Source organism: Notothenia rossii, assembly GCF_949606895.1.
Source record: "Notothenia rossii genome assembly, chromosome: 5".
Lineage (NCBI taxonomy): Eukaryota > Metazoa > Chordata > Actinopteri > Perciformes > Nototheniidae > Notothenia > Notothenia rossii.
Window position 1 is genome coordinate 60,780,045 of NC_136903.1, and position 24,838 is coordinate 60,804,882.

The 24,838-nt window shown below is 40.8% G+C and overlaps 2 protein-coding genes across 4 annotated transcripts; one reads left to right on the plus strand and one right to left on the minus strand.

Moving 5' to 3' along the window:
- The first annotated feature begins 1,067 nt into the window (after nucleotides 1–1,067).
- On the plus strand, nucleotides 1,068–22,879 carry gmppb (GDP-mannose pyrophosphorylase B). Its single transcript, XM_079682062.1, has 10 exons — nucleotides 1,068–1,188; nucleotides 3,045–3,234; nucleotides 3,513–3,593; nucleotides 3,699–3,747; nucleotides 4,589–4,731; nucleotides 5,352–5,510; nucleotides 5,876–5,954; nucleotides 8,073–8,200; nucleotides 8,506–8,688; nucleotides 18,731–22,879. Exons 2-10 carry the CDS (start codon nucleotides 3,106–3,108, stop codon nucleotides 18,860–18,862), a joined length of 1,083 nt encoding a protein of 360 aa, XP_079538188.1. The 5' UTR covers nucleotides 1,068–1,188; nucleotides 3,045–3,105; the 3' UTR covers nucleotides 18,863–22,879.
- Nucleotides 11,530–14,344, minus strand: LOC307039721 (zinc finger protein 862-like). Of its 3 annotated transcripts, none has more exons than XM_079682061.1 (9): nucleotides 14,160–14,344; nucleotides 13,894–14,069; nucleotides 13,641–13,816; nucleotides 13,372–13,541; nucleotides 13,023–13,261; nucleotides 12,678–12,935; nucleotides 12,092–12,594; nucleotides 11,823–11,975; nucleotides 11,530–11,755 (listed from the first exon to the last, which is right to left on the minus strand). In XM_079682061.1, the coding sequence occupies exons 1-7, from the start codon at nucleotides 14,326–14,328 to the stop codon at nucleotides 12,334–12,336; spliced, it is 1,449 nt and encodes a 482-aa protein (XP_079538187.1). In that variant the 5' UTR covers nucleotides 14,329–14,344; the 3' UTR covers nucleotides 11,530–11,755; nucleotides 11,823–11,975; nucleotides 12,092–12,333. The 3 variants fall into 3 exon arrangements, with proteins under 3 accessions (XP_079538187.1, XP_079538186.1, XP_079538185.1); XM_079682060.1 differs by having other exon boundaries at nucleotides 12,092–12,322; nucleotides 12,399–12,594; nucleotides 13,894–14,342; XM_079682059.1 differs by having other exon boundaries at nucleotides 13,894–14,343.
- Nucleotides 22,880–24,838: the final 1,959 nt, after the last annotated feature.

Below are 24,838 nucleotides of genomic sequence, written 5' to 3' on the forward strand. Positions count from 1 at the left end.
ATAGGTGGGACAGTCTTGACGACATTTCATCAAGAAAAGATAATTCAAAAGTATTTAAACATCTATCCCATTTTGCTTTCTAGTATTAAAACTAGCATTTATTTCGAGTTAATGCGCCAATAGTTTTTAACACACCCGTGTCAGTGAAAGAGGCGAAAGGCAGGGCGTCATGTGTGGTCAAGTTCCCCAGACTCATCCAGCAAAGCGGACACCGGTTGATTTGTCTTATAAAATTAAAATAAACACTTATCTCACTGCAGGTTCCAGCCATGTAAAGTATCATTTAAATATTGATGAGAGTAACACCTACGTCACTTCCGGGCGAACATTACGGCCCCGACCACTTTTTGGGGAAAACAACGCTGCCATTTGAATGGCGGTCAATACAAATTCTGAAGTTTTTGCCAATCCGATTAGAAATGTAAGAAAACCGTGGATTTTTGGATCTTCAAAGAGCCCGATTACGATGGCCAGACAGGCAAACAATTACATTAAATAATTAGAAATCGACGATCGGGCTCGATATATGGTTAAATTAAAATCAGTAGGCGAGGCCGTAATTTCGCCAGCTGTTACTCTCATGAGCGAGGCAGAAAATAATAGTTTTATCATGCCAAAAAGCTGCTTTGCCGTTTATTGCACCTCAAGCATTAAAACAAATCCAGAGTTACGTTTTTCTGGGCCCCTGGCCGGCTCTGGGCCCCCGTGCGTTGCACCAGCTGCACCGTCGATAGTTACGCCTGTGCTCTCATCTATACTTAAACACTGATATTAATAATTGGTTAATTGTGGATGGAGGTTTCATTGGTTTTAGGTCTGACTTTCTTACATAATATGCGCATTGTATTTTATTTGTAATGTTATTATTTGCATAGTAGGCTACTCAATACTCAATGTGACAGCCTTATTTATAAAGTATACAAATAATACTGTTCGGACTGAGACACTGTATAACGAGTTTATAAAAGGAAAATATCAAAAGACTCAATAAAGAATCATTATAAAAAACGTACTGAAAACAATAATTATATTTTGAAACCTTGCACCGGATGTTTGACTTATCCCGCTTTCTGAATTGACGCTCAGCTGCTGTACCGGAAACTAAACAAGGAATTCGGATTTGAACGATTTTACGTGTCATTCCCAGAGTCTCAAACCTCCTGGACACTTTTGGTGAACAAAATCCCAGTAAGTAGGTTTTCATTGTCTTTATTCACTTTGCCACAGACTGAGGACAGGAACATTTTGCTAACTTCTCTTGTTAACAGTCGTCTTGTCGTTTTAAATCAAGTAACCAGTTAGCTTAGCTGAGCTAACATGGTTTAGCTTAAATCACTGAGTTCATTTGTGTTATTAAACAAGAGCACCGTTTTTATTTATCTCACAAATCTATAGTTAATATTAAGAATACCAGCGTCCATTTATAAATGATCACAATATTACAGTAGGGAAATCACTGTATCCCTGTGTGGCTAAAAAGGCTAATTTAGCTGCTGGTGATTAAAGTAATAGTTGTTTTGAACACCTGTATGTGGCTGTTTGGTTGATTAAATAAGACACTAACATAAGACCACAGCCAGACTTCCTTATGAATTAAGTCTTTATCTGTGGTGACAGTTCATTAGGAGACAGTGACGGTTCTTTATGTCATGGGACTTTTGAATGAGTCATTCATACCTGTCAAACACGCTAACCAAACCACCCTAAAGTGGGTAATGGTTTATGTTTCATGCATGATCGTATGCATGTAAAGCAGGGGTGTCCAAACGTATTTCACCAAGGGCCACATACAGAAAAATTTACGCAAGTCTGGGCCCCTCACTAGAGCTGAGGTATATTACCTCATAAGTTAAGTTATGAGTTAGCAAAATCAATCAAATGTAGGTACATTATGCTTGATAACAGCCTACATCACAACCTTCTGAGGGTTTCATTTATTATGTTTCAAAAGGTATTAGCAGCTCATGTCTTAAAACAGAAGCCTCATATTGCTTAACATAAGGGGAAATAGGAAGGGTATATTTCAAGCTTACTATGTTAATAAGTCATTGGGCTTTTTTATCAACCAAGATTGACTGAATTTATTTGAAAAGTGAGCTTATTAGCACATGAATACTGTGTAATATATTTGAACATATCTATTTAATAAGTACAACATAAGACAAGCACAAGTTTCATGTGTGGGACATATTCCATTATACTGTAGAATTTAATACTAGTCTTTTCAAAATGGACAACGGGCCACAGTTGGGCCCCGGGCCGTAGTTTGGACACCCCTGATGTATTCTGGCTGAAAAAGGTGCAACTATGTCATCTCAGTATCCCCTCTCTTAGGCCAGACTTTGAACATGTCTTTTCATGAACTTACTGATGGGTTCCAGACCAGAAGACAACTGAATAAATAAGTGAAGAAAGACAACACTAGTAAAGAGGTGTTTGCATGTGTAGCCCTGCTACAAGCACAGAGTGATAAAGGCATTAGAGGATTCCAATGGAAAACAGTGTATCTGGGAGCATACTCTGTTGGGAGACCCTTACTAAAGTCTGTTATCACAATGAGTCAATGTAGCCCCACCTAGCTCCACTGTGTCAACATGTCTATTGACTTTGAGCAACAGTTAGTTGTCAACTGACTTTTTTGCTGTTCTGAAGGTATTTCTGAAATAGAAGAAAAAGATGTTTCAAACTATCAGAGTGAACATGTTGCATCTGTTGCACAATACAAAACAAGTGTGCAGCCGTTCCACCCTGACATGATCCATGCTCTGTTTGTAAAACACAAACAAAATAGGACCTTTTTTCTCCTAAATTGGGAGTAAAATTAGTCTTAAATTGAATTCTGAGTGGCATTAAAACATCTTAAATATAAACTGTATAAAACATGTATAATGACCAAGTGGGTAGGGGAACATAATAAAGCAGCTAGAACAGTCTGTTCAATTCAGAAAAGTACAGCACTGTACTGTATTGCAGCCTTTAAAACAACGGTCTAATATCACAATATCGATGGATTACCATTTACTCCTCTCCTCTGTCCTCCTCAGGCTGGTTGCTGTGCGTTGATGAGCTGTGGTCACCTTGGTAGCGGTTGCTAACGGCAGAAGCATGAAGGCTTTGATCCTGGTCGGAGGTTACGGGACGCGACTGAGACCGCTCACCCTCAGCGTCCCAAAACCTCTGGTGGACTTCTGCAACAAACCAATCCTGCTGCACCAGCTGGAGGCATTGGTGAAGGTGAGGAGGAGGAGGAGGAGGAGGAGGAGGAGGAGGAGGAGGAGGAGGAGGAATACCACCTTTTAGAATTTTTCTTATAAAAAAAAGCTTATGTTATTGTGTTGGCTGGAACCCATCTTTGTGTGTGTGTGTGTGTGTGTGTGTGTGTGTGTGTGTGTGTGTGTGTGTGTGTGTGTGTGTGTGTGTGTGTGTGTGTGTGTGTGTGTGTGTGTGTGTGTGTGTGTGTGTGTGTGTGTGTGTGTGTGTGTGTGTGTGTGTGTGTGTGTGTGTGTGTGTAGGCGGGGGTGGAACATGTGATTCTGGCGGTGAGCTACATGTCGGAGCTGCTGGAGAGGGAGATGAGAGTCCAGGAGGAGAGAGTACGTCCCTTTGCTGTCTCTGAATTAGAATGACAGGAAACGATACAGAAATGCTCATTGTTCTCCATCTACAGAATCCTGAATGCTTTTTTGTTTTCTCTTCAGCTTAGGATTCGTATCTCTCTGTCTCATGAGAAGGAACCTCTGGGCACAGGTGAGTTTCTCCTCTCTACAGACAGGAAACTGTCGATGCAACACGGCAAAGTGCATTGTAAAAGTGTCCAGTGATTTGAAACAGTGCGAGTCTGCAGAAGCTGTTATATCTGCATCATACAAAGATTTGTTCTGAAGTCTGCGGTAAACGCTACTAAGCTGCAATATCTCTTAGCACAATACTTACCTCAGAATTGTATTTCTACACATATTTTGCCTTTAAAAGAAAATACTGAGGTCCTGTGATTTGGATATTACACTAGTCAACATTGCAATATCCATTACATTTGGGATTTGTGCACACTTAACTAACTTCTTCAACCTGAATAGTATTTCAATAGTTTTGTATTCAAGTGACCGATGGGAAGGCTGGGCATTAAGCTTTTTCAGCTGCTTTCAGACACTAGGTTTCCACTTTATGTAGTGTAAGATCCATTGTAGTGGCCAAAATCATAGAAAAGTCAAACAGAAAATTAACTGCCGTCAAGGCACCAGATAGCGAATCTTACGCAGGGGGAAAATGATCCAAGTCCAGGCAAGAGTCGTTTTATTCCATTTATTTCCACGTTCCAATATTCACCAAACAAAAGCACAATGTCAAGGGTTTCTTATTTCCTTTCCTGAAGCCTTTCCTATGGCTTTCTTTGTTTTAATCCTGCTCGAATCACCCTGGTAAAAAAAACATATGTCTACTAGTGCTCTGCTCACCACCACCTGTCTCCAATATATACAATTGCGCCAGGTGCCCAAATCACCCTGTGCCCAAATCACACAATTCAACCGCGAAAACGTCACTAAATTGTATAAAAATTAGAAATGAACGCGCGTGTGTCTGTTTTCAGCCGGTCCCCTGGCGTTGGCTCGAGAGCTTCTGAACATCGACAACGAGCCGTTCTTCGTCCTGAACTCAGACGTTATCTGTGACTTTCCGTTCAAAGACCTGCTGCAGTTCCACAGCAACCACGGCAAGGAGGGGACAATCGTGGTGAGTTACCACTGCTCAAAGTGTTTTTCAGACTACATCCAGACTACAGGTTGATCATGAAAGTTGACAATCATGACAGATATGTGGTAAAACTTCAGTACGAAATATTTACAGTAGTGAGGGAGACAAAAGACAATGGAGGATACTTTTATCCAGACTTATAATCAAAGAGTATATGGACAATTAGAACGTATTATTGTTGTGTTCATCAGGCGATATATTTATTCCTAAAAAACAAACGGAATTGGAATGACATTTTGGAATGATGAATGATATAAGTGGCAACTTGAAAAAAAGGTGACTTCTTAAATTCAAAAGAGAAACTTAAACATTTAATGAAACTACTTTTTGGTTAAATGTTTTAATGCCATCTAGTGGAATAATTCCATACTGGGCATTTGTTGGTATTGAAAGGGACAACGTTTCAGTAACTGAATTCAACACAGACAAACAGATATAGACTTAATTTCAGGGCATTTTAATAGAATGTGGTTTGTTTTTAAATGTGAAAAGTTTTACATGCAATTCATTTGAATGGTGGTTGATTCTAAGCTTACATTTAATTCGGAACCTGTTTTGTGAAGTTTGTTTATGAATCAGTCTTGGCTCTGTGTGTGTAGGTGACGAGGGTGGAGGAGCCCTCTAAGTACGGCGTGGTGGTGTTTGAGGCGGACAGCGGCAGGATACACCGCTTTGTGGAGAAACCACAGGTCTTCGTCTCCAACAAGATCAACGCTGGCATCTACATCTTCAATCCCAGCATGCTCAGCAGGATCCAGGTGACACACACACACACAAATACAAAAACAGGTGTGTTTGCACTGTGATTTTAACCTTACAATATTTCTACGTATTGATACGTTGATCTGGCATTTAATTAGTGTGTGTGTGTGTGTGTGTGTGTGTGTGTGTGTGTGTGTGTGTGTGTGTGTGTGTGTGTGTGTGTGTGTGTGTGTGTGTGTGTGTGTGTGTGTGTGTGTGTGTGTGTGTGTGTGTGTGTGTGTGTGTGTGTGTGTGTGTGTGTGTGTGTGTGTGTGTGTGTGTGTGTGTGTGTGTGTGTGTGTGTGTGTGTGTGTGTGTGTGTGTGTGTGTGTGTGTGTGTGTGTGTGTGTGTGTGTGTGTGTGTGTGTGTGTGTGTGTGTAGCTAAGACCAACATCTATAGAGAAAGAGATATTTCCTGTCATGGCAGAGGAGGGGCAGCTGTACACGATGGAGCTACAAGGTAACTACTACAGCATATATATATGGCTTATATATAATATTATCTAAACGATCATTCATATTTATTTTAATCATGGCTGCGACCAACAAACATTTTCTTTATCAGTTCACTTTTCTAACAGATGACACTTTTACATAAAAAAGTTGTATACAATGTCGAAAAATATTGAAATGGGACCTCTTCAAAGTCTTGATTTGTCCCTCAACATTTGAAAAGGCAAAATCTTCACATCGTGATCATAGATAACAGAGAAACCAGACAGCTTGATCGAGGATCATTATTTATTGTTTTATTGTCATCTGAAAAGGAGCCAGATTTACATTTATTGTTTTATACATAACATTTATTTATAAGTAGGTTTAAGGATTGTTCTTTATAACGGTGCATATAAGAGCAAATATATATTATTTATATAAGAAAAACTATTGTTTAATCCTTACATTTTTTTGAATATGAATGCACAAAAAATTATAAAATAGAAATGTCAAATTAATGAAAATAAATAAGTGCAGTAAGTCAGACATCAAATTGATGCATCTCCTCATTTAACTTTGGGTAGAAATAAAAAGTCATATTTCCCCGTGATCTTTTTGTCTTATTCATATCACTGTTATTTCTGTAAGAAAGTACTTTAACATGGCACTGTGGGAGCTTGACCTGTGTGCTCGCTCCAGCCTCAGAGCTCACTGCTCTACCAGATGTAAGTGTTTGGGCTTTTCCTCACACCCAAACTCACGTAGTCTGTGGAGAGGAAACACTTGTAGAGAAGCACCGATTCTCACCAAACATCAGGAACACAATGTGGGGATCAACACTGCTCTCTGGTTATTATTCAATCTTGGATCCTGTAGTCGTGTTTAGATACAAATATAACTGATCAGAATGTGTGGAAGGAATCTGAAATCGGTGCTTCTCCATACTTTATCCTTCTCTTTATCGACCAGCCTCCTTCCATGCTGTAGTCTGTGTCGCTGACAGGTTGTAGTGGCTTTGTTTCTCTCAGGAAGCTTCATGCATCCGTGGAAAAATCCCGCGGTTCAATTCTCCCAAAGTGTAAATTGTGAATGAGCATTAGATGAGATCAGATGAGGAACAGCTTGGTATGTGTAAATGTAGGCATGTAGTGCAAACAGGCGCTATAGATGCAAGTCCATTTACCGAAATTAGGGAAATATATTGATGTAATATCGATATTGTAATATCTTTACATCACATTTAATTCCCTGGTTTTAAAAGCTGCATTAGAGTAAAGTAGAATTACATTTTCTTTTTTATTGTTTTGTTATTATTGATTATTATCTATCAACCATTTAATTGTGTACATATTTGTTTTGAAAGAACCAAGTCAACCCTACTATATGGCGAAATATCAATATTGTCTGCTGTCTGCCTGCCTGTCTCTGTCTGTCTGTCTGTCTGTCTCTCTGTCTGCCTGCCTGTCTGTCTGCCTGCCTGTCTCTCTGCCTGTCTGTCTGTCTGTCTCTCTGCCTGTCTGTCTGTCTGCCTGTCTCTCTGCCTGTCTGTCTGTCTGTCTCTCTGCCTGCCTGTCTATCTGTCTGTCTCTCTGTCTGTCTGTCTGTCTGTCTCTCTGCCTGCCTGCCTGTCTGTCTATCTGCCTGTCTCTCTGCCTGTCTGTCTCTCTGCCTGTCTGTCTGTCTGTCTGTCTCTCTGCCTGCCTGTCTGTCTGTCTCTCTGCCTGCCTGCCTGTCTGTCTATCTGCCTGTCTCTCTGCCTGTCTGTCTCTCTGCCTGTCTCTCTGCCTGTCTGTCTGTCTGTCTGTCTCTCTGCCTGCCTGTCTTTCTGCCTGTATGTCTGTCTGTCTCTCTGTCTGCCTGTCTGTCTCTCTGCCTCTCTGCCTGCCTGTCTCTCTGCCTGCCTATCTGTCTCTCTGCCTGCCTGTCCGTCTCTCTGTCTGCCTGTCTGTCTCTCTGCCTGTCTGCCTGTCTGCCTGTCTGTCTCTCTGTCTGCCTGTCTGTCTCTCTGCCTGTCTCTCTGTCTGCCTGTCTGTCTCTCTGCCTGTCTCTCTGTCTGTCTGTCTGTCTGTCTGTCTGTCTCTCTGCCTGTCTGTCTGTCTGTCTGTCTCTCTGTCTGTCTGTCTGCCTGTCTGTCTGTCTGCAGGTTTCTGGATGGACATCGGTCAGCCTAAAGACTTCCTCACAGGGATGTGTATGTACCTTCAGTCGCTACGGCAACACGCTCCTGAGAGGCTACGCACGGGACCCGGTTTCCTTGGCAACGTTCTTGTGGTGAGTTCTGCTGATGGCCGTCACATGATGTCAAATAAACACATCACTGAACACGTTTCTAATTATAAGAGTGGTGCAGGAATGAGTCCTAGAGATCGGAAATAAGTTTTGGTAAGATGCGTGAGATATGGTCTGTGGTTAACTCAAGCTGAAGAGATTACAACCCTTTGTTCTCCAAGATAGGTATGTTATAAGCATGTTGTATGTTTCACTGTTGGAGGAGTCTTGGTCTTCAGATGTACATTGCATCACTAGGCTGTAGCTGTTGTGCTCATGACTTTAAGACAGTGAATCTTTGACTCCAGGACCCCACAGCGCAGATCGGGGAGAACTGCACCATCGGGCCGAACGTCACCATCGGTGCGGGAGTGGTTGTGGAGGAAGGCGTGAGGATAAAGCGCTGCACGGTGATGAAGGGGGCGCGGGTCCGATCTCACTCCTGGCTGGAGAGCTGCATCGTTGGGTGGAGCTCCTCCGTGGGCCAGTGGGTGAGTACAGGACAGAGACCATTGGGAATTATATTACTGCAAGTTATAGAAAGTTTAAAAACATTTTTTAAGGCAATTTCATCTTTAACTTTGTGCATTGTGCAGACATTAAGAAATCATAAAGAACAAAACTTCAGAATCAGAAACAGGTTTATTACCAGGTGGGTTGACACGTATGAGGAATTTGACTAGGTGTCGTGGTGCATACATAAAAGTAAAACAACAATTAAAACATAGATAGAGAACTAGAATAAAAAATTATAAAATATATACTAAAATATAAATATAACAGTATTTACATTGCAATGTAATGGAATAAAAAAGGTATAAAATATGGAATAAAAGTAAAAATCGGCAGTAATAAGAAAAGAAAACAGATATTGTTGTACATTCTATGCATTAATGTAATGCATAGAAGAGTCTATGGTTGCGTCTCACTTCGGTTAATTTTCATATCCTCGCTCCTCGGTCTTGGTCTCACCGGAAGTTGATTTGTCTGCGCTATCTTGAGTAGCGTCCCAATGGCCTTATTTGTGCCGGAGGGCCGAGGATAGAGGATCGAGGAGCGATAACGGAGGAGCGATAACCGAGGAACCACCAGACCATCCTCTGGTGAAATCCTCAGACACTCGCCCCGCCCCCTTACTCTGTATCGCTCACTGATTGGACGATGCAGCGCATACACTGATCTGGCTGCTGTCAGACGATCAGCTGTGCGGCGTCATCACAAACGGACGTCGCTTCACGTGACGCTCCGGAGGAAAGGACGTCCCATTGCTCTTAAAACTCATTTCCCTGCTTCTTGTGGTTTCCTTGCGTCTCTCCATGCTTCCCGGGTGGGAGGGACTAGACGCAGGGAAACGACGCAAGTGAGGGACCCAAGGAATCCATGTAACCGAAGTGAGACGCACCTACTGATGTGGCTGATGTTATGTGTCAGTGGGGGGGGCGGGCCTTATTGATGAGTCCGGTAGCAGAGGGGAAGAAACCATCGGGAACCGATGAGTCAAAGATTATTCTTAGGGAGTACAAAAAAATGGCAATACAAATGTAGCTGTTTTTGAAGTTTAGTTAATAGTAGATTTCAGAAGTCACATTTAAAGAGGCCCTATTTTGCCTCTCGGGGTTTTCCCTTTCCTGTTTCCTTCACAGGAAAGATAAAGAGCTCTCTGAACATTAAAGCATGGAGACATCAAACATGTTACAGTAGAAGCAAGAAATACAAATATGAACCTGAAAATTAGCAAAATATGTCCTCTTCAATCATTGTTTTCCATTTAGTAACGTAAAAGTCTATTGATTTCTTACTGCAGAAACGGTCACTGAAGCATGACTTTTATTATATATCTCAAATTGCTTAACATCAGTGTGTAGTATAAAATGAAGACATATGAACACATTTTTTCCCTAAAATGTAAAAAAGGTAAAACATTTTATAGTTATTTTTATGGTTAATAATAAGATATATTTTTGACATGGCCTAGGTGTACATTTAATTCTGGTAAACTTCGACATTCAACAGACTGATATATCACAATATGATGTTTACTTAATAAGAAGCCGTGTAATAAGCAGGATACTGTATATATATATATATATATATATACACAGTTGCAAGAAAAAGTATGTGAACCCTTTGGAATTACCTGGATTTCTGCATAAGTTGGTCATAAAATGGAGGAAGCCACTGCTGTCCAGAAAAAACATTGCTGCGCGTTTGAAGTTTGCAAAAGAGCACCTGGATGTTCCACAGCACTACTGGCAAAAATATTCTGTGGACAGATGAAACCAAAGTTGAGTTGTTTGAAAGGAACACACAACGCTATGTGTGGAGAAAAAAAGGCACAGCACACCAACATCAAAACCTCATCCCAACTGTGAAGTATGGTGGAGGGAGCATCATGGTTTGGGGCTGATTGCCATCATCGACGGAAAAATGAATTCTCAAGTTTATCAATACATTTTGCTGGAGAACTTAAGGCCATCTGTCCACCAATTGAAGCTCAACAGAAGATGGGTGATGCAACAGGACAACGACCCAAAGCACAGAAGTAAATCAACAACAGAATGGCTTCAACAGAAGAAAATACGCCTTCTGGAGTGGCCCAGTCAGAGTCCTGACCTCAACCCAATTGAGATGCTGTGGCATGACCTCAAGAGAGCGATTCACACCAGACATCCCAAGAGTATTGCTGAACTGAAACAGTTTTGTAAAGAGAAATGCTCAAATTCCTCCTGACCGTTGTGCAGGTCTGATATGCAACTACAGTATAGGAAACGTTTGGTTGAGGTTATTGCTGCCAAAGGAGGGTCAACCAGTTATTAAATCCGAGGGTTCACATACTTTTTCCACCCTGCACTCTGAATGTTTACACGGTGTGTTCAATAAAAACATAAAAACATCAATCAATCGATCAATCAATCAATGTTTATTTATATAGCCCAATATCACAAATGTTACATTTGTCTCAGTGGACTTCACAGTTTGTACAGAATATCAGTATGACAATACGACACCCTCTGTCCCTAGACCCTCACATCGTACAAGGAAAAACTTCCAGAGAAAACCCAGTTTAAAGGGACAAATGGGAGAAACCTCAGGGAGAGCAACAGAGGAGGGATCCCTCTCCCAGGACGGACAGACGTGCAATAGATGCCGTGTGTAAATTGAAAAGATAATACATTTGCACCATAGGTAGTCCAAATGTTTGGAAATGCATGTGTGTACAGTGTTTCCCACAGATCTGAAATATACTTGGGGGGGAAGGTGCCAGGGGGGGGGGCTGCGAGCGGACCGCGGGGCGGGCTTTGTGACGTGCAACACATGTGACAAACAACAAGTTTTAACAACATGTTTATTCATTAACTTTACATTACTGTATGGCAATATTCATTTTGTACAAAGATGGCACTGTTTGTCAGAGCACTTAATCCGTCTGGGTTTGTTGAAGAACAGCTCCAACGCCTGTGTGTATGGGAATGCCTCTGGTGCTGGTCCACTGACTGCTATCCGCATACATGCAGCCAGGTGCTCCCCTTTCAGTCGGTTTCTCATGTCAGTTTTCACCTATAAAACAGACAGTTTGTTTTAAATGAACTATACAGAATGACATGCAACAGGGAATGACACTTACCCTGTTCATCGTAGAAAAATCCCTCTCGCAGTTTACACTGGAGACAGGGATGACCAACCCCGCTGAAGAGAGAAGGCTGAGGTTTGGGTATATTTCTGCCCATTCGTCCTTCTCACTGGCCAGGAGCTGCATGATCTCAGCTTGTGTCTTGTCCTTCAGAGATTAGCCAAGGCAGGGCAAATGAGTATACAGTATAATTGAAACATTTACAGATGTCAAAACAAGCAATTCTAACCGTCAAGTTCATATTAATTTAAGTATTTACCAACCTTAAATGTTCCTTCAAGAACATGCTGCTTGTAGGAGGTCCACTCTTGGATAACTGTGGCATCCTGCCCTGGGATGAATTTGTTGGCAAGGGTCTGCAACATTGAAATGTTGGTTACATCATTGGAGGTAACTGCCTTTGGACCCAGGACACTGAAGGCCCCCAGCACTTCAATATGCTGGAACCTGCTCTCAATGTTGCTCTCCAGGCTGCAGATGTAAGGTTTGAGGACCTGGAATGATATTATACATTTTTCAGTTCAAGGAAAATAAATATTGGAATGTAAAAGTAAGAAGGGATGTATTTACATCTCTGACAAATCTGGCCCACATATCTTCCCGGGGGCGCTCCCCTCCTGATCCTCTCCTCCTCTCCGGCAATGCTAAACGCCCCAAGTCCACCTGGGTTGTCCAAGTCTTGGTGTAGGCGAGCAAGGAACGTTCCGGGGAGTGGGGTCTCGCCTGCCTCCAGAATTCTCCTCAGAGTAACAAGTGTGACTGGCACCTAAATGTGGAAAAAGACAACAATATAATAGGATGGATAATGCAAATAACTGGGAGCATCAAATGCATTTCTTTGTAATCTACCTGCTCCTTTATGTGGAGAAAGTTCACATCAGCTCTCTGAAACACCTTGGACAGCATTGCAATGTGGGGCAGCACATCTGCCTGAAGGTAGAGGGCAGCCACAAAGCGGTATGTGGCACAGAAGGTGTATAGACCTTTGGCCACTGGGCACTTCCTTGTGCTCGCTTCTTCCGCCAGAGCAGCCAGCACAGCTGGAAGGTTCCTCTGGAGGTTTTGAACGGCTAGGTGCTGCGATAGCCACCTTGTATCTTTCACCTCCTAACAACAAGTAGAAACACTGGCTAGTAAAATATATGTAAATAATATGACACCACAATAGTATTATGAAAATAGGTGAAAACACACCTTGACTTTCAAGTCGTTCAGACCAAGAGTGGTAGCGGCAGCACTCAGTGTGGCTGACCTATTTGCACTATTTCGGAAGAATAGGTGCAGTTCCTGCAGGTGGTTCCTGAAGTTTGCCATATACCTGACAGCATTTGAGGCATCTTTGCATGCCAGTGCCAGTCTGTGAGCAGCACACGCTACAGAAACCAGCTTTGGAAAACTGTCTGTGAGCTGCTTTGCCACTCCATTCAGACGGCCTAAGTTTAAGAATTAAATGCAGTGTTGAGGGCGTCATTTTGTTTCCTTTAATAACAGCTGACAATTCAAATTTCACACAATCCATTAGATTTAACAATAAACTCCATACCCGTCATCACTGCTGCACCGTCTGTCCCGAGTCCGTAGAGCCTGTCTACCGGGAGATCCTTCTTCTGTAGTACACTCTTGATGGCAGCAACAATGCTGTCAGCTTTCCCATCTTCCAGAGTTACCAGGTCAAGGAAGTGGTTGAAAACATAACCCTCTTTATCCAGGTGTCTAAAATAAAAATGTATAGGTTTTCACACATATTAATAAATATTAAGTTTAACTAGGCCTTTATTTAAATGCACATCATTCCTTTAAAAAATACCCCACCTAACATGTAAATCCAGCTGGCGGTTTACAGATACATCTGTGGTTTCATCAACCTCTAGGCTGATTGCTTGAGATGACCTTATCTCTTCCAAAATAGGCGACTCTACTATCTCTGCAAGGATCTCCAGCATTTCATCCACTATTCTGTGTGATTGATAATTGTTTCTTTGATCCACCTGAGAAAAAGAGATCATTTAACATTTAGCTGGTTAAAGTTCTTAGTTTCACAAGCATCATTTTGTACTAGGTTTACCTTCAGCTTTTCAAAGTAATCACAACCCAAAAGCTGAGCTAAACTTAAGAGCTTAGGGTAGTTGGTTTGGTGAGCAATCTCGTTCTTTACTAGCCAGTAAAGGCATTTGAGTCCACCTATGACGGCCTCATGCTCCATAATAACTGTGGGCTCAAAAGCCTGCATCACTGAGTAGCCTAGACCAAGGGCAAAGACATAATTCATTATATGAGCCAAACATGGTTGATAGGTTGCAGAAATTAGCTTTACATAAAAAAATGATATACCTGATGCAAGTGAGACCTGATGCTTTACACTATATTGATGAGGCTCTGAGGAGATGTGGCGCTCGATATAATCCTTGCGGAAAACAAGAATCCCAACTTCTATGAAAGCCCGTTTTAAGGGGCCTTTCTTTATTGGAGGCTTGTGTAGCCTGCAGATTCGGCAAAACATTCATTTTTAAAAAGAAAAACGTGTTAATTCTTACAAAAAATAAGTTTTATTACAAATATGAACTTGCAAATGCCATTCATACCATGCTGGGTGAGGTAGAGCTAATTCTTGAACTGTGGCATTTTGAGCCAATCAGGGTTCCATCCTGAGTGGCGATGCTTGGAATCTGAAAATAATGCATTGTTATTACTGCATTTAAATGGTAGAGTTCTCCTTGCTATTATACTATGTCTGTGTCTGTATCTGTGATGCTTGGAACTGTGCTGCTTGTTCACCTGCACCTGCTTGTACCACACTGGGACCTGCTGCTGCTTGTATCACACTGGGACCTGCACCTGCTTCTACACTGGGACCTGCTGCTGCTTCTACCACACTGGGACCTGCTGCCTCTCCCTCAGTACTCTGACTAGTTGTGCCAGCATCTTCACTGACCACCGGCTAGAATTGAAAACAAGCTTGAATCTAGTTTGGTCTCTGCATTGCAACTCACTGTTGACTGCAATTGTATAATTTCAGGTCAAACGAACCGACATATATCATTATTGAGACTTATGCATTTATTATTGCCATTGCAAGCAAAATGCTAACATTGGCTAAGTTACCTGTGGTCTCTCCTCCTCTCCTCGTCTCTCCTCCTCATCCTCACGCCGTATTCTCTTAAAATATTTTTGAATACTCATATCTGAGGAGTAATGCAGGGGAAATTAACAGTCTAACCTTAGCTAAAGTTAATCTGTGTCCTTCTAACTGGCATAGCCCGAAGAGAAAACGAATTATAATCTTTTTTATATTTAATTTAGCACACGTAACTTGCACGCAGCAAAGTTGGCCTGATTACGTTAAATACACTCTTAGTTGCCACTAACTTCAAATAATTCGAATCTCCTACCAAAGTCAGAAAACAACAACACAATAAGGAGAAAATAGTTACTTTACCTTAGTGTCCGCGTCTTCTAAATTAACGTCGTCTTCTCCGTTTCTCGTTTCCCTCCACGCGATGGCAGCACGAACAGGAGGTGTCGAGCGAGGGATCATACACTAGTTAATCAATCGCAGAGCGAACAGGGGGGGATTATTGTCCCCTAGTTAATCAACCGCAGAGCGAACAGGCACAGGAGGCGTAGAGCGAGGGCTCATTGTCCATTAGTTAATCACTCGCAGATGGCGTCGCTCGCGGACGGATAAAAAAAATTAAAAAAGGTCCGAAATATACTTGGGCGGGCCTTAATATACCTGGGCGGCCCGCCCAAGTATTAACATTGTGTGGGAAACACTGGTGTATAATAGGAAGATGAATCCACGAGGATATCCATCCAGGACTTATGATCCAGGACCTCAGCCACGACTCAAGATCCAGGACTCGCGATCCATGACACAGGACCGCAGGATCATCCATGACTCCGGATCCCGGCGTATATAGACACCAAAAAGAAAGAAATTTGGGGAAGCTGTGTTAATCGGAACATGAGAGTACACAGGTATAGACAGAGAGAAGGAAGAAGTAAGATGTCCCCCGACAAACTAAGCCTATATCAGCAAAACTAGGGGCTGAATCTAATCAGCCCTAACTATAAGCTTTATCAAAAAGGAAGGTCTTAAGCGCACTCTTAAAAACGGATAGGGTGTCTGCCGTCCGAACACAAACTGGAAGCTGATTCCACAAAAGTGGAGCTTGATAAGAAAAGGCTCTGGCTCCCATTGTACTTTTAGAGACTCTAGGAACAACCAACAACCCTGCATTCTTGGAACGCAATGCCCTAGTAGGACAGTAGGGTATAATGAGTTCTTTAAGGTAAGATGGCGCCTGCCCATTAAGGGCTTTGTAGGCGAGAAGAAGAATCTAAAATTCTATCCTGTGTTCTATAGGGAGCCAGTGTAAGGCAGCCAGAACAGGAGTAATGTGGTCCCTTTTCCTAACTCTGGTTAGTACACGAGCTGCAGCATTTTGAATCAACTGAAGCGACTTGACTGACTTCTTTGTACACCCTGATAATAAGGAGTTACAATAATCCAGCCTTGAAGTAACAAATGCATGGACTAGTTTCTCTGCATCGTTTTGAGGCAAGATATGCCTGATTTTTGCAATGTTACGTAGATGGAAGTAGGCGGTCCTTGAAATTGATTTTATGTGGGTGTTAAAGGATAAATCCTGATCAAATATAACACCAAGATTCCTTACAGTCTCACTGGAGGCCAAATGAATGCCATCCATAGTTAATATATCTTTAGATAATTTGTTTCGTAGATTCTTCGGGCCAAGTACAATAACTTCAGTTTTGGTCGTGTTTAACATAAAAAAATGTAAGGTCATCCATGTTTTTAAGTCCTTGAGGCAGTCTTGAATTTTATTTAGATGATTAATTTCATCAGGCTTGATTGATAAATATAGTTGAGTATCATCCGCATAACAATGAAAGTTTACAGAATGATTTCTTATAATATTGCCTAATGAAAGCATATATAGTGTGAACAAAATAGGTCCAAGCACTGAGCCCTGTGGCACTCCATGGCTAACTTTGGTTTGCATGGAAGATTCATCGTTGACACGTACAAACTGAGAGCGTTTAGATAGATAGGACCTAAACCAGCCTAAAGCAGTTCCCTGTATGCCAACTAAGTGCTCTAGTCTTTGCAATAGGATATCATGGTCGATAGTATCAAATGCAGCACTAAGATCGAGCAAGACAAGAATAGAGACAAGTCCCTTGTCTGAGGCTATTAGAATGTCATTTGTGACTTTAACCAGAGTTGTCTCTGTGCTATGTTGTGTTCTAAAGCCAGACTGAAAATCTTCAAATAAATCATAGTTTTTAAAGTAATCACACAGCTGTTTTGCGAATGCTTTCTCATGAATTTTTGAGAGGAACGGAAGATTAGAAATAGGTCTATAATTGGCTAAAACCTCTGGATCGAGGTTGTGCTTTTTAAGAAGCGGTTTTATCACTGCTACTTTGAATGATTGTGGAACATAGCCTGATAATAAAGACATATTCATAATATTCAATAAAGAAGTGCTAATTAATGGAAAAACTTATTTTAACAGCTTAGTTGGAATCGGGTCTAAGATACACATTGATGGTTTAGAAGAGAGAATCATTGAATTTAATTGTTCAAGGTTTATGGCTGAAAAGCATTCTAGTTTTACTATCTAGTGTAATATTAGAACTTACGTTTCCGGGAGCTGTTGATAATACTATACTGGTCAAAGGCAAGAGGTCTTGATTTTGTTTCTAAGAGTAACAATTTTATCGTTAAAAAAGCACATAAAATCATTGCTACTGAGTGCTATGGGAATAGAAGGCTCAGTCGAGCTGTGGCTCTCTGTCAGCCTGGCTACAGTGCTGAAAATAAATCTTGCATTATTCTTATTCTCATCTATTCATGAAGAGTAGTAGGCTGCTCTCGCTTTACGCAGTGCTTTCTTATATTCATTGAGAGTAATATGCCAAATTAAACGAGATTCTTCAAGTTTAGTGGAACGCCATATCCTTTCAAGTTGTCTCGACTTTTGCTTTATTTTGCGGGTTTCGGCATTATGCCATGGAGCTAATCTATGTTGTTTTATTTTCTTCTTTTTCAAAGGAGCAACAGAGTCTAATTTTATTCGCAAAAACATATTGTTTTTGTGGTTTTAGCTTAAGCAGACTGTGTTTGTCTATTGTTGTGACTTAGATGAAGATCAGAACACATTTTATGACCAATTTATGCAGAAATCCAGGTAGTTCCAAAGGGTTCACATACTTTTTCTTGCAACTGTATATAGCAAGTGGGTCATCATTGGAAAAGTAACTTTGCATGGAATAAGGACCGCTTTGTATTTAGATATGAATATATATATTCAAGCAACATTTCACGACAGGCCGTGGTATATGCTCATTATATCACAGCTAAGGGGCGTGGTTCAGCCCAGCTGTATACAGTTTTTCTCAGACGTGGAGGGATACTGACTTGTTGTGAAAAGTAACTACAATTCTACCCGTGATATACGCTCATTATATCACGGCTAAGAACCAATCAGATTGCTTGATTTCACTTATATATATATATATTACTGCAAGTAACTAGTAACTGATATTGTAAAAAAAAACACTGGCTTCATAAATGTAGTGAAGCAGAAAGTGGCATCAAATGGTAATAAGTAAAGTAACAGAAATCATTCTCAATGTCTTCTCATTGTGGATATGTAGATATTAGATATTGCTTGTGAAAATATTTATTTTTATTTTTTAGTAATCTTTCTATTTTTGATCCTTCTCTTACAAATGATTTCCCTATAATGTGTTTAGGTTTGCAGCACTATGCACACAAACAAATTAATTGTTTCTGTAAACCTACATCGCAATAAACCTGATTCTGATGTTATCGGAGGTTAAATGACTTCTGCGTAATTCTGTGTCGTCAGGTTCGTATGGAGAACGTGACGGTGCTGGGGGAGGATGTGATCGTGAACGACGAGCTTTACCTGAACGGTGCCAACGTGCTGCCTCACAAATCCATCAACGAGTCGGTCCCAGAGCCGCGGATCATCATGTAGCGGAAAGAGGAAGGAAAGATCAGCGCCTCTCTTTTTATACGAACTCGCCCGACACCCAAAACTGTGCCAGAGAGAGAAGGACGGACAGAGGGGTGGAGGAAAGAAGAAGAAAGAGGAGGCAAAGGAGAACAAAAAGGTGTCTTTTATAATTTGGACTATTTAGCCCTGCTTGGCTGCACCGTCCATCAATAAGAAACAATGGCGTACGCATGATCTTGGACGATAATGTCCTGAATGTTGCCGATGTTAAAGGTCTTGCGTGAGCACTGCTATAGAGAGCGGGAAATTCACACCAAACGCAGAGCGACATTTTAGTGGTCTGTTTATTACAATGGTACGAACCCAAAATAAAATATGTTTACTTATGGTTAAACTGCAATAAAAACATCCAAAGGTTACTGGAGTCATTCGATCATGAAACAAATCCACTCGTAATCTTGTGTCTGCATTATATTTGTAAGCAATCGAACCACAGGAAACATTAGCTCTGCGTTTGATGTGAACGCTCTGTTAGAGTTATGGGGCTTTTCTGTCAGAAGGTGGAGGGACTACTGTGAAGTGTATTCGGGGGGGGGGGAGGGGGATAGTGAGCGATATGAACATTGCTGTTTTAGACTCACTATGCATTAACATGTCCTGGGTGAACAGTGAACAGGCACTGAAGGATCACACTAAATGTGTCTCTGCTGTTGCAGCGACTGGAATCCTAACTGACATTGAGATTTCTAAATGCAGTATAAGTTATAGTTTATCAATTATTATAGTTTTTTTTAACTGGGTTATATGAGGTACCGATCCATAGTCAGTGTAACACCTACAGTACATGGCGGTAGCAGTTTGGAAAAACAAACAGAAACAACACAACAGAGGAAAAAACAAGAGGCCTTCTTAAATAAAATCTATATCAGTTTAAGTGAATGCTTTAAAAATAATATTTTCAACGCTTACACTTTCTGTCAGGGAACTGAAGCTGCAACCAGTCTCCAACCTTTACCTTGCAGAACATGGGAGCTGCAGGTCTACTGCTGCTTCAATAGTTGAGTTTGTTTGTGTTGTTTTAAAATCAACCCTATCAAATACCTACAGTACGTTGCATAATAACACAAATAAATGAGCCCGCTCTTGATTTCTTGTCAGCTAGGGTTGTAACGGCATAAGGTGTTGAAAGTATAATATAGTCAAATATTACAGTATCTTATTCAAATTAGTTTTCTTATTATTTACAGTGACCCTTTAAGACACAAACATGGCCGTCTGTTGTGACGATGATCTTCAGAAACCTTTAACCAGTTATTTTAATATTAGGGATCATGGATTTGTCCTTGTTGAATGTTAAAATCTAGTTTTTACAACAAGGATGACACTAGGGTTGTAAGGGTATAAAGGTATCTTGGTATTAAAGTTGACCAGCTTATCAAACTGTGTACATTTGTTTATATACAGTGTTGAAAATAAATTACGTTTAGGTGTGAGTTAAAAGGTACACACATAGAAAATATGTTCACATTAGGACATTATTAAACTTTAAGCTGATGTCATTTTTCATTCATGAATTGAACACGCTAAAATAGTACTTGCATGTACACTTACATGCTTTAGTTAAATTATGAACTAATTCATTTTAGTCATATAGCTTGAACAGAATGCAGCAAAAGGCCTTTACAATTCATCTATCATAACAGAGGTATGTTTTTTTTGTATCAGGTTTATACTGTAATTCGGGTCCTATTCTTTAAAGTCTCTCATTTGACCCTGAACACTGTCCCGCCTCAGATCTGATCCCTGAACAGATTGCTGTTCTTTCAAGTTGTCTTTCTGTTTTTCTGTAGTGATGAAAAGTTTGGGACACTGAACATGTATAGGCGTTGAGTCTGAATGAATGAAGTAAACTCTTGTAATGAAGTCTTTTTTAAAGGAAATAATATAATCTGCTGATTTCATTTCATTTCAAACCTTTATTTATCCAGGTGTATCCCATTGAGATCATTAATCTCTTTTTCAAGGGAGACCTGCTCAAGTAGGTTCCACATGAAACATAAAAACATAAACAGAACAACAAAAAGGACATCATACAGCATCATTACAGGGATTACAATGTACATAACTATCCACATGAACAGGTACCAACAGCATCCGATTGAGTAGCATCCCACCGAGCTTTAAAAACATTTAGTGGCACCAGATTGCTCAGTTTCTATTTCAATTGCAGACTATTCCAAGACAGTGGAGCTGCGCATCTAAATGCTATCTTCCCTAAGACAGTCCTAGCAGTTGGAACATTTAATAAAAACACAGCATGCGATCTCAGGCAGTAGCCACTTACAATTCGCCGTGAGATCAGGGAGCAGATGTAGGATGGAAGTTTCCCTAACATGGCTTTGTATATAAAAATGTATCAGTGACTGAGCCTCTGTACAGTTAGTGAAAGCAAACCAGCCCTTGCATACAGGGTACAGTGATGGGTTAATACTTTACAGTTTGTCACAAATCTCAGTGCACTGTGATACGCAGCATCTAAATTGACCAGGCAATTGGCAGATGCATTCATATAAATCAAATCAGCATAGTCCAGCACAAGTAAAAGGGTCACAGTGATCACATCTTGTGTCATCCCTACCTTTCATTTTGTGTAAGTTTGAATTAGTATTCATTCTTATGCAAACAGTTGTCAGTTGCTTTTTTATTATTCTTTTTTTATGACGAAAAAATAACATGTAAAAAATACAAATGCAAGAAAGACAATAGCAGCACTTTTAGAACCAATAGTAGTGATAATACAAATATGAAGAATATGTAGCTGAAATGATGTGTAACATAAAAAGAGGATATGTTTAAAGAAAAACACGAGTCCATATGAATTCTGTCACAATATGAATAAATATATTATTTAAAAATAATTATAATGCTAATCAATGTAGTTAACTTTGTTAGTTGTGAAGACATCATTTAGCAAAAAGTAAATTGCATACTTAAAAATGTATATATGCTGACAAAAAAAACACACACACACACACGGGAGCTTTTATGACATCCCATTCCAAATTCTTAGGCATTAATATGAAGTTGTTCCCCACTTTGCAGCGACAACAGCTTCCACTCTTCTGGGAAGGCTTTCTACAAGATGTTGGAGTGTGTCTGTGAATGTTTGCCCAGTCATCAAGAAGAGCATTTGTGAGGTCAGACACTGATGTTGGACCAGAGGCTGGCTCTCTGTTCTAGTTCATCCCTAAGGTGTTCAATGGAGTTGAGGTCAGGGCTCTGTGTGGGCCAGTCAAGTTCTTCCACACCAAACTCATCCAACCAGGCCTTTATGCACCTTGCTTTGTGCACAGGGGCACAGTCAGTCAGAAAAGGGCCTTCCCCAAACTGTCCAAAATGACTTGGATTCTTGGCATTGTGTCTGGTGATGTAAGGCCTGATGCAGCTGCTCGGCCATGAAGCTCCCGGCGCACAGTTTGGTGCTGATATTAATGCCAGAGCTGGAACTCTGCAGTTTTTGAGTCAGCAAAGCTTTGGCCACTTTTACGCACTATGCGCCTCAGCACAAAAAAAGCAAAAATAAATGTGATTAACTTTTTTTTTATGAAGATGAATGGCTGAATTTGCCTTACTTTGCCAATGTGAACTAACTTAGCACTCGAGAAGCAAGGGCACCTTCCTCTTGCTTTTTCATTAATACTTTTACGTTAATTCACCTGTAAAACATTAATGGGTTATTCCTTATTATTGTTACCATGGTAACTGTAGGAGCCATGAAACGTGTTTAGTAATCCTTTATGTTTTAATATAAGATATTTGTTTGATCACTATCGATTGGTTGGCTTGGGTCACATGGTTATGGGCGGCACTCATTATAATCTTGTTCACCTGCGTGAGGTGTGTGTGTGGAAGAGAGGGTGACACAGGGCCGTTGTACTTTTTTGTTGACCGCAAGGTTTACGATTGCTTTGATTATTATAACAATGTATATGTCTGATCACCGAGTTTTTTCATTAAACTACAATACTATGAAACAGAGCTTTTGATCTCAGCAAGTACTTTTTTAGCGTGTCATACAATATCAAACAGGCCCGGCCTCAGCCTCTCAGCGACTTTGTTTGTTTCCTGCTGTCGCTATACATTTGTCAACAAAAAAAACAACAACCACACAAGGCGTAAGGCGATCATCATCAAACAGCGCATGGATTGAGGATCTATTGGATGAGAATGGAGATATGGAAATAATTCACGGAGGTAAGCACTGGCTGTTAATAAAGACTGCAGTTTTGGAAGCCGCATTCAACGCGGATCACAGCCAGGTAAGCCTTACCACTGAATGTGAACATACAGTATTCACCGCTGTGTATCTCCGCTGTATAACTCCGCTCTGTCGCATGGAAGTTGCGCTGCTCTGTTGATGTGGAAATGTGATGATTTGAAGGAATTTTCTTCCGATCTTTGAGTGTTTTACCATCAAACGAATGCACTGAGGAAGCTTGAATAATCAAACGGAGAAAATGAGTCAAATAAATGTTGACGTGGAAAGTGTTGAAATGGACTATGGGAAAAGAGAAAGCAAACTCACTGCGAAGGCATTGGTAAATAACATCGAAAAACTTCAACGGGAACGTAAAACCAGTGTGAACAAAATAAAAGCACTCATACCAGAAATAAAAGGACACATGAGAGAAAGGGGAAATGCCTCACGTGTGCAAACTCAATTAGATAAATTAATTCAACTGAGTGAAAAAGCCATTATCTCATATGAAATGTTGATTCCTTTACTCCCAGAGGATGAACTAAAGAAACAAAAGGAATGGTTGGCCAGTATCTTGGACTACAGTGAAAGCTTTCAGAGGGACATTAAACTGTGGTTAAAGGAGCCACAAGAGGATTTTGCCACCATAACTGCGGCCGTGCTGGATATTCCAACAACAGATGACATACAGGATGATGTACAACCTAGTGACAGTGTGTCAAATGTGGAAATCAGAAGAAGAGCAACCCGATCACAAAATTCTGCTTTGGGGAAAAAGTCCGTAGCTTCTAGTGCTTCGTCTGCATGCCTTAAAACAGAGGCTGACCTGGCAGCTTTAGTGGCAAGAAATAAACTATTAAAGGACAAACATGAACTGGAGGAAGAAGAGGAGCGAATAAGGAGCAAACTTCAGATGGAGGAGGAGCGAATAAGGAGGAGAAGGGAGCAACTTCACATGGAGGAGGATATTGCAGCACACATGGCTAAATTAGATGTGTTGCAAACACGGAGCATCCTAAGTGGGAAAAGTTCAAAAACAAAGCATTCGGATGGAATGAACTCCTATATTGAACAAAGAAATCTTAAACCACAAGCCCCCTACACTGCCAAGGACAATATAAATACTCCACAAATGAATACTGGAGATAGCTTGAACGCAAGTGAAGATCAAAACAACATACTGGGCATTATGAGAAAACAAAATGAAATAACCACACTGTTAATACAACAGCAATGTCTTTCTTCCTTGCCAAAGAGAGAGATTCCAGTTTTTGATGGCGACCCGTTAAAATATCATACATTTATGAAGGCTTTTGAGAATGGTGTTGAGAAAAACACAAACAGCTACAGTGACCGACTCTATTTTTTGGAGCAGTACACTCAGGGTCATCCCAAAGGACTTGTTCGAAGTTGCCAGCATATGGATCCAGAGAGGGGATATGTCAAGGCTAAAGCTCTAATCAGGGAGCAGTTTGGAAATGAGCAGAAAGTGGCATCTGCATATTTGCAAAAGGCTCTTTCATGGCCTCCTATAAGAACCGAGGATGTTAAGGCTCTGCAAGACTACAGTTTCTTCCTTAGAGCATGTGCAAACGCAATGGAAGAGGTGCAGTATTTGCATGAGCTTGACATGGCTGCAAATATGGTGATCATAATAAAAAAGTTACCTTATCAATTCAGAGACAAGTGGAGAACGTTAGCCTGTGAGCTGCAGGAGAGGAACAGCCGCAGAGCAACCT